Source organism: Apium graveolens, chromosome 8 (assembly GCF_009905375.1).
Source record: "Apium graveolens cultivar Ventura chromosome 8, ASM990537v1, whole genome shotgun sequence".
Lineage (NCBI taxonomy): Eukaryota > Viridiplantae > Streptophyta > Magnoliopsida > Apiales > Apiaceae > Apium > Apium graveolens.
The window spans coordinates 223036895-223047653 of NC_133654.1; the positions used below are offsets into that span (position 1 = coordinate 223036895).

General features: G+C 33.8%; 1 protein-coding gene across 1 annotated transcript; it reads right to left on the minus strand.

The window, feature by feature from the left end:
- Positions 1-9381: 9381 nt before the first annotated feature.
- Positions 9382-10104, minus strand: LOC141680369 (uncharacterized). Its single transcript, XM_074486617.1, has 2 exons — positions 9745-10104; positions 9382-9621 (listed from the first exon to the last, which is right to left on the minus strand). Exons 1-2 carry the CDS (start codon positions 10102-10104, stop codon positions 9382-9384), a joined length of 600 nt encoding a protein of 199 aa, XP_074342718.1.
- Between the last annotated feature and the right edge of the window lie 655 nt (positions 10105-10759).

Below are 10759 nucleotides of genomic sequence, written 5' to 3' on the forward strand. Positions count from 1 at the left end.
TTTCAGAGTCAAGACATAGTTAGTTCTGATATAACCATGAAGCAAGCAACCTCTGACATAGCTCAAGTTGACTTGATATCAGAAGATAAATCAAAGGAAACCTCTGATATTGCTCATGTTAAATCCTCAAAGTTACTCTTACCAGGATTCACTAAATCCAAACAGACTCAACCTTTGAAGACTGTAACAAGTGGTTTTGAAGCAAGAGTGGTTACTGGAAAAGAAGCAAGAGATAAATCTGGATTGGGTAGTGCTGATGAAAGAAGAGTGCAGAACACAACCAATGATCCAACTTCCTTAAGTGAACCAGGTGTTGGAGCAACTCCTGAAAGAGTGAATCAACTAGAATCTGTACAGATGGTCTACCATACCTTCTTGAAAGAACACATCTTGTTATATTTCATGACAGATGGTAGGGTTTACCATATAAGGGAAAATGCTATACCACTGAAGTATTTTGAAGAACTAGAACATGTTTTATTCTTACTTCAAGTGAATGACAGAATAACAAAAAGTGCTGCAAACTATTTGAAGACTCAAATTCAGAGACAGAAAAGCCTTTATTCTGTAAAGTCTGACAGCACATACTGTCCAAAGTACAGAGATCACAAGGGTGATATTATTGATATGAAGCCTAATACTGCACAGATCAGAACATATCTTGGTATTAAGGGACTTGAATTCAATCTAGAGTCTGACAAAGCCTATGTCATAAGACTAGATCAGGAGTTGAGAAAAGCAAAAATTAATGATCTCAGATATGCTATTTTCCAAACTGGTGAAGATACTGCAGAACTCAAAGATGCTAAAAGGAGGATGATTCATGAACTTAGATATGCTGGGAGATGTTTGTTAAAGAACTATCTTAGAACAACTCCTGACATCAAAGAGATCAGAAAGTGAAGCCAAGTCAAGATATACAACTGCTCAAATCCTGATGTGTATACAGACTGAAGTTGTTATCAGAAGTTAAAGTTGGTAAAGCTTTAAGGACTGTAAGTTGTAGTTATCTAGTCAAATTCTCATGCATTTGTACTTAATTTTTTTGACATCATCAAATATCTGTTAAACTTGTATATTATGCTAATTTACAAGTTGGGGGAGATTGTTAGATATATTTGATAATGTCATGTCGAATATGATTTATGTTTAGTTTTCATATCTTACTTAAACAGGACAAATCATTACTTAACTGAAATCAGCGCTTATACTGAAGTCAGAACTTAAGTTATCAATACTTAAGATTCAAGACATATTTATCAGGAGATAATATCAGAACTTAAAGGAAACTTTCAGATAAGGAAGGCGGTTGATTGAAAGGAAAGAAGATCAAGACAAACGTAAGAAGAGATATGCATGAAGAAGGAATTCTGTGAAGAATGGAATACTTGGAAAAAAAGATAACTGATTGATATATTTTAGGAAGCAGAATTATATTCCATATCAATTAGCGATTATCTTGTAACTGTGTAATATATACACACAGACATAGGGTTTACACTATAAGTGTTATCATTATCGAGAATATTATTCATTGTAACCCTAGCAGCTCTCGTGATATTTGTTCATCACTGAGAGAGGACAGTTCCATATTGTAACAGAGTTTATTGTATTGAATAAAGTATGTTTTATGTTACTTGTGTTATTTGAATTCGATTTGATTGGGCTATACACTGTATTCAACCCCCTTCTACAGTGTGTGTGACCTAACAAAGTTTGATATCTTAACGCGACGAAGTCACAAAATATTCAGTATATATGTATATATACTTTTCAAAATCTTTGAAATCCTCTTCCATGCATAATTTACACAGAGTTCCAGTTTATAATTGTATAAAAATATCGTTGTAAGATGATCTCATATATCTAACCTTGTCTCAACATTTTTCTAAAAATCTTTATCATGCATAAGATAATCCTTTACTATATATAAGTTGAAAAGATGAATTCACAAGATACTCCCATATACTTATATCTTTTCCGAATACTACTTGAACTACCACCATTCAAGGTATAATAAGTGTCAAAAGTTCATCACATAGATGAGACTACAAGATAAGACTTGAATAGAATCAATCTTTGAAATATCATATAAAAAAAATGAAGTTACGAGATACTTCATTAATTCCCGATATATATATATATATATACCAATATATATAAATATATATATCTCATACACTCCTTGAAAACCTCTGTTATGAAAAGTATAAACAGAGTTGTAATATCCAATGAATTTGGAAAGAAGAAAGCTTTGGCATAAACCTGATATCTTGCTGATCAGGCAAAGATACCAATTAAGTAACCTTTTCTACTAGTAGATGGATGAATCCCCCACCGGTCATCACCCTGGCCGCATTAGGACCTTGTGTTGGACCGCCACCCGGCCTCTTACACATTGATGGACTCCCACCCAGCCACTTACACTTTGATAGACCGTACCCCGGCCAGTCGCTTATCCCAACTCATTTAGATGGACTTACTTCTCGAATATTGGGCAAGCAATCAATAGCTCTTTTATTAAATCAGCAACTTCGTTGCGAATACACCACAGAGCCGGATCCCTCAGATTTTTAAGCGAGTATTTAAATCCCCTTCGAAAGGAAGATCTTAAATTTGAAAACGAGTTTTGGGATCCGTTCTAGCCTTTAAAATCATTTTGAAGACTCGAAAATATTTTTGAAAGCGTTTGGAATAAGGATGATTTGATAGAATAAATCAATTCCTAGATAATCAAATAATATCTGAATATTATGCTGTAAATAATATTCCAATAACGAATAGCTTTTATCAAAGCAAATGAAGTAAAAGTTTTGAAAATAATTGACTGAAAATATTTAAGGTAAGAATGATTGACGATATCAATCATTTCTCGAATACTTGGCAAATAAAAAAATATTATTCTTTAAGAAAACAAAGAATATTATTCAATAAAATAAACGGAGTCATAAGTCCTCGAATGAATATTCAAACTAATATTCATTTATAATTTAAAACTATCGAATAAAAATTATTCGATCAATAGTTTTGAAAACTATATATATATATATAATATACTCGGGAATATCGTCTTCCAGTTTAGAAAAATGTTCAACTATGGGTCCCCTATATTAAGGGTATACGTAAGTACTGTTTATCTCTAGCATAGGTATTATGCAGTTTATAAACAATTGAATCGATAAAAAGATATCAAGATTATGAAATAGGCATGCATATATATATCATATCAACATGCTCCAATATATCGCAAGACTTGATAATAACAACCATGCATTTATCTCAAGATAATGCATAAATATATTTACATCACAACAACAGTATACGGGTAGAAAACTTGCCTGAGTGTTCCGGGGTAGACTTAAGCTTAGAGTGGGTCCGGTAACCTATAAACAACATATAAGCTAGAATTAAACCACGATCGCTTAAGAAACTAGACTTTATCCCCTTAGACTCTAACATTCGCTTCTGCGCTTAACGATTTTCATTAGTCGCTTGAGTACCCTCGGCTCCACCATTTTTATAAAATTAACCGTTTTAAGGCGACTCTTTCGCGAGTACTTTACCAACTGCCTAATCCACCTTACATAATTGTTTCTTAATCCAATTAGTCTTTTAAAGGCCTTAAACAAGGTTTCAAAGTTAGGCAAGGGGTAAAGGTTCATTCACGAAATGTCGTAACTTAAAACGGTCGTTTCTCTTAAACCGTACATCGAATCTAAGCGAACCACATACCAAAATGAAGCTTACAACATGATATAGCTAAAAATGGCAAAGGTCAGAATCTTACAGTGAGTTCACGGGTCCTAAAGCTAATCAAAAAATAGTCTAAGGTAAATTGGGCATTACGACGGCTATGTTTACGCAATTTCCAAAATAATTACCACTCTAAATCCTCATAAATTCTCCCACAACCATCAACACAACATTCAACCATAATACTACAAACTCAGCCCCCAAATCCAAGTTTTACCAATTTATCCAACCAATCAAAGACCCAATATTCAAAACCAATACTAATCCACCAAAACTACTTATAATCAAAGATCAAGCCTTAATGCTAACAATGCTTCAATAGAACTTAATGGAATCATAAAATCAAAGCTAGGGTTTGACGTTTATACCTTCCCTAGATCCTTAAACAATTAACAAGAGATTGTAATCCTTAAAAGAGCCTTGATCTATGTTTATCATGTTCAAACTTGCAAAGGAGTTCAAGAAATGAGTTAGAACTTTTGGAGTTACAATTAGTGCAATTGAAAGAACTGTAAAAATTATGGTCTTACCATGATTATTTGGACAAGAATTGTGAACAAGAGTTTTAGGACATCTCAATACCTTTCGAACGAGCTATAGAACACAATATTTGAGTGAGTATTGAAGGAGATATGACAGTTTGAAGTTGCTGGTATTATTTTGACCGAGAGCAAAATGATGAAATGGAGAAATGGAAATGCTTCTTTAATTGCCTTGGAGTTTGTGTGGTGTTTTGTTGCTTGATTAACAACTAACCTTGGTTTAGGTATAGTTTAAATGCTTGTGGTTTAGCTATAGTTTAAAGGCTTGGCTAGAATTCATTCTTGACAAATATCTAATTAACCACGCTTATGTCACCTTGATCATATCATTTGCTACAATTCGTCCACACCTTGTGGTTTGATGATGTCATAATCCCTGGCTTCTTGTACAAGCTTATCTCTTGGTCGCTTATTTGTTTTACGGTTCGCTTATCTCTCGTTCTTGTCAATTGTTTCAGGGATCATATCTGGGACCTTATTATTTGGGGTTCCCTGAACCTTTCTTAATATTTTATATTCCTTTAATGATCTTCTCTTATAATCCTTGAATTAAAATCCTTGAATTAAAATCCTTTTAATTATGTTACCTTATACTCAATTCTTTTATTATCTGGTGAATTTTTGGGAAAAATTAAAGTATCCGGATTCGAATTCCGATGACCTTTACATACACTCATTTACTTTATGGAATACTAATATGATCTCAGAATTTCCATAACAGTACTCCTATATAACATGGTCTGATAATTTTCCTTAATCAGCATCATCAGCTAAAATTACTATTCATCAGGGTTTTAAAAATTTCCAAAATTTGGGGTTATTACATTCCACATCTAGAATTTCCTTGTATCCTACAATCAAACATCAAAACCTATTAAATAAATATCCAAATCAATGCAAAATATAATAAATATGAGGACAAAAATAATCTAAAATATATATATAAAAATATACTTTATCAAACATCCCCACACCAAGCATTTGCACGTCCTCGGGCATATACGAGAAATAAAAACTAAATCCTAACTAACTAACATCACTTTCGTGGATGACACGATTGCATTGAGCATATGCAACAAGCCGTTAAACCCCTAGGCATCCCTAGCAAGACGAGTTTTGTCTCGTGAGGGCTTATAGTGAATCTACCCACAAAATCCATTTATTTTCTTCCAAGTCTCAAGTATGTAATATATCACAACACTCTATACATGTAAACCCCAATTACACAATTCTGACAGTCTTTTCAATTCGCACATCATTTGTACATAAATATCCAAGTACGCACACATTATCTAAATTGACAAAGATATCATGAAATAAACATCAAAGCCGCCTTTAGTAAGTAACATGCTATGGGTAGAAAAACTCACACAACTCTCAAATCACATAAATGTATAGGCTAAGTGTATTCGCTCAAGTTCAATCAATGAAATCATGCGCTACCATAAGCTTGGTTGTCTACCAAATATCCACTACTTTGAATATATGCATGCACAAATCAAAAGGTCTTCGTTAAATATTGTAACATGGTTAAGGTCAAGGGTAGGAAATCAAGAAAAAGGCTAACAAGCATCTAACTTGATAAACTAATATAACATAATGTTAATTTTTAATTCAACACTCAACATGAAATTTTGATCATGTAAAAGTTGAGCGAGCTTTCACAAGCATTAAACTTTAAGCACATATTACCATGTACTTTCCCACTTCATATTGCATAACCCAATGAACACAGACTCTTTTTGATCTTCTCCTCTTTTTTTCAAAGTTCAAGTATTTCTCCAGTAACCAAGGGCAGTGAAAAGTCACCAAGAAAAATAAGAGATATTAAGTTAATCTTCATAATTTCTAGTACCGTGTACTTAATACCAGCACATGCATATGGATCTTCCATTTCTTATGGAATTACACTTACCACCCATTGGTCTCAAAGGAGTACTTAACTTTTACTTTCTTTTTTTTTTCAAGTTGATACCCACCAAATTATTCACACTTCAACAAAGAAATTCCCACACTATATATCACCAACCCTCAAATGAATCAAAATTCTCTACTAGTAAATCAAGACAAGAAAGAACAAGTAGGTTCAAGCATTTATAGTGGTGATATATCAAAAGAACGGATTAAAAGCTCAAAGGGGTTCGTTAGGGATAATTCAGGGGTACTGTTTAGGATAAAATATGGTTAAGTCCTAGTGCCTTTATCATTTTCATGCATACACATATCACGTAGTCTCAACAAGGTTTAAAACAAGTTCTAGAGCGACATATTACATGATGAACAACACACAACAACAAAATCTGATTGATATAAGATGTACCAATCACAAATTAGGCTTAAGTTCTCACAAGGTGAAAGCGTACTTCAGTACTTACTAAAATTGACAAAGATGCATCTCAAGTTTTAAAATTTCGCAAGCACGTACAAGAAATTATCATGCCACAAATGATTTTCTGAGGATACGACATATCAACAAATCATGCAAAAGAAACTCACAAGATGTGTACTTATCCTTGTTAACACACTACGAGACATGGCAATATACAAGATTTTTTTGATTTTCTTTTTTTTAATTTTTTTAATTTATGATATTTTTGGATTTTTAACATTGAGAACTCATCCCCACACTTAAGTGATTCATTGTCCTCAATGAACTAATTAACAAAATACAAAAAGAACAAAATAAAATTATACACTAAAAAGAAAGAAAACTCCCCTGGGATTAAGGTGTATGATGCGAAAAATATCTCTGAATAGAAGCAGAGTGTCATCCAATTATTTCCCCATCCTCTCTTGATTTTGTATGATTTGAAGTTGGTTTGACTTTAGCTCAGCAACTTGCTGCTCCAGAGTTTGTACGGGTTCGTAAAGTTCTTTCCTATACTCCGTCGAATGACGTTTTTGAGGCACCAAAAATACACCAAGCTTACCACATCGACGCACTATATGCATACCCACAAGATATTCGACATCAAGTTTTGAAGACCAGTCGTCCGCGACTTTGAGATTTATCGTTTTACGAATAAAGAGGGTCAGTTTTTCAGCAATGCGAGTTACAAATCCACCTATGACAAGACCACCTTTAGATCATTTAGATTGATAAATGAGCCTTTCAATCAACAATGTCGTCCAATCTATTGGAAGTTCTGCATCGAATTAGTACAACAAAGCAAGTTCCCCTGTTTGAATTTTGTTGTTACTTTCAGAACGACCATATATTATAAATGGTAGAAGTTGAGCAAAATAACGGTAGCAGGGGCTGATGATAGCTGAAGCCGAAGCACTTTGAGCGTGATATTTTTCAGTATGAGGCAAGCTTGTAATTTTGAGCCAAAAAGGTGTAGCGTAATTTTCAGGAAGTGGTTGTTGCTCTACTAACTGCCAGTTAAACATGTGAGCTAATTGAGTTTTTTTAATTTCATGAGTTGTATTTGCAATCCGAAAAGATAACAAAACCGGCAGCAGTAATTATGAATGAGCTCAAGAACTCACGAGTAAGAGCACCATAAGATGGCTTATCCATCTTCAAAAGATCTCTCCATCCAACTTTACCTAGTCTACGCTCAAATTCTGTTGTGCATGTCAAGTGAAGAAGAGCATCATAATCCATATACTTATTTGGGAATATTTGACGTTCAAACAATTTTGCATATAAAGTAGCTTGTGTGTCACCAACTATTTTGATTGTCGGATATTTTTGAGAAGCAACCTTATCGGCCTCAGAACCCTTCTTTTGTTTCTTTTTGGGGGGAGAAGAAGATGCAGATGAACGACTCATGATAGTAGCAAAGTAACAAGAACCAGATTGCTGCTGGAGTAATAAATTCAAGGAAAAGAAAAGTCAAAGCGTGCTATGTTCACCGGTACGTGTATGGAGAGACAGTGGCGCGGCAGAATAAGACGAGGAAGCGCTCTCCTAGAACCTGCCTTTGATCAACCACGGTTGCTGATAAATAATGAACAAGACTGAAAACTTGGACTGTGTTCAAGAGTGGCGTGAATGAACCACGGTTGCTGATGCAGGCTGTGCAGCTGATATGGTTAACAGATTATACACACGTACATAACGTATATGATAATTATTATTATTACATAATATAATTTTAATTTTTTTTATAAATTTAAAATATACATAGTTATAGATCTAATACAATTAGGACTCACAAAACAATTTATAAATCTAATATATATAATAGTTAGGTAATGTACGGGGGAAGGGGTGTACGTGGGGGTGGGAAATTTAGGGGGTAACATGTTAAGTTAACATGTTAATTCACAGGGAATTGGGCACCGGGGTGAGCAGGTGTGCATTGCGGGATGCTTTTTTTTGTTAATTTTAATTTATTTATTTATTTACAAAGAAAATATATATATATTTACATATAAAATACAAATTACATATCTCACATAAAATTAGTACAAACAATATAAAAATTATAGGTAGTGTATGATATTCTACATAAATAAATAAGGTAAAAGAAAAAAACTAAGCTAATATATATATATATTAATATAATAACAATATGTAATATATAATAGTAGTAAACTTAGAAAAAATAAGAAATAAAATATTTACATAAATATTTTAATAAGTAAAAAAAATACATAAGAATGTAATAGATGAAGAGGTGTACGCGGGGGGAAGGAAAGCGGGGGAGGTACGCGTGGGGTTGAGGTGGGGTATACGCGCGGCACCAGCACAACGCAGCACCGCCAATTTTTTTCCTTTGTTTTTTTGAGCTTCTTAACAGGGATTTGCGTCCCGGAGTGCAGAAAATTGCACCGCGAGTTTCATTTTTTTCACTCACGCGTCATATATTCTCGTTTAGCGGGCAGAAAAATTGCACCCCATCATACTTTTTTTTCAACACCCAAATCATGACTTAAATTTTATCCTGAAATGCTTCACACAAAAAATATCAAGGCACCTTGAGGGAGTAAAAATAATTAAAATATATAAAAATTATACCTAATAAAATCAAAAAAAAATTAAAAAAATCTAATTAATAAGCTACTTTTGTAAAATCTTGGGTTGCCTCCCAAGAAGTGCTTGTTTACAGTCATTAGCTTGACTTCTAACCTCGATTTAAATGTCCGTGGAGGGGTTGGGGATATAGAATGTCTTTATTCCACCACTAAATGCACCATCAACATATAACTTCATGCGCTGGCCATTGACCTTGAATTTTGTTCCATCTTGTCCCATAATTTCAATAGCACCATGAAACTTAATATCAGTTATAGTGATTGGTCTGGACCATCTAGATTTGAGCTTTCCAGGAAAGAGTCGAAGCCTTGAATCAAATAACAGCACCTTGTCATCAACCTGAAAATCACGTCATTAGATCATCTTATCATGCATCTTCTTCGTTCTTTCCTTGTAGATCCGAGAATTGTCATAAGCATCGAAACGAAACTCATCTAATTCATTCAACTGAAGAAGCCTTGCCTCTCCCACAGCCGTTAAATCCATATTGAGCTCCTTGATATCCCAAAAGGCACGATGTTCAAGCTCAACTGGTAAGTGGCATGCCTTGCCATAAATCAACATATATGGAGTAGTGCCAGTAGGGGTTTTATAAGCCGTCCAATAAGCCCACAAAGCATCATCTAACTTTAAATATAAATCTTTTCGAGACTTGGCAACCACCTTCTCTAGGATGCTTTTGATTTGATGATTTGAAACCTCTACTTGGCCACTTATCTGAGGATGATATGTTAGGCCAATCTTGTGAGTAACACCATATTTCTTAAGACGAGTTTCAAATTGTTGATGGTGAAAGTGAGAACCACCATCACTGAAAGGCATATGTCATAGCCTACTCATTTATTCGAGTATTTAACTCAACTCAAATAAGAATGTAATAAGTAAATAGTGGATCAATCATCAGAGAGATCTCACAAAGTAACATCTGTCAAAGATCAAAGAAACATTGTTCATCTGCAGACTTGAAGATTCACTGGAAGAAGTTCAAGAATTTGATCATGCCTCGGTGATGTAAATCAAGATCGTGGATTTAATCAAGTGACAGAGATCTCGTCAAGGTATCAATTTATTACAAGGATTCAATCAGAATATCAAAGTCAAGACATGAAGAAACGTCACGGAAGTTAGTCACTCATGAACCAGACAGTACATCGAGTGTCAGCATTGAAGTGGCGGAATTGATTCATAAGTCTCAGTGACTTTCAGAAGATTGTCAGAAGAATGGATGCTGCTCAGCGTTAGTATTAATTCTCTATTAATTAATTAAGTCATATAATTTAATTAAGAAAATAAATTATATCTGCAAAGATTAATTTATTGATTAATTGAATTAAATTGATTAATTAAGTTAGAATTAATATTAAGGATTTACAGAATTTTAATTGATTAAAATCTGTTTTAATTCTAAAAAGACAACTGATTGTACTAGTATGACAATCGGTATGACAATTGATAGTCATACCGAAAGTCATGCTAA

Coding starts and splice junctions, on each gene's coding strand:
- LOC141680369 (XM_074486617.1), bottom strand. CDS start 10,104: ATGCCTTTCAGTGATGGTGGTTCTCACTTTCACCATCAACAATTTGAA. Junction 9,622..9,744: donor ATTTAACGGCTGTGGGAGAG/GCAAGGCTTCTT, acceptor CGTGATTTTCAG/GTTGATGACAAGGTGCTGTT.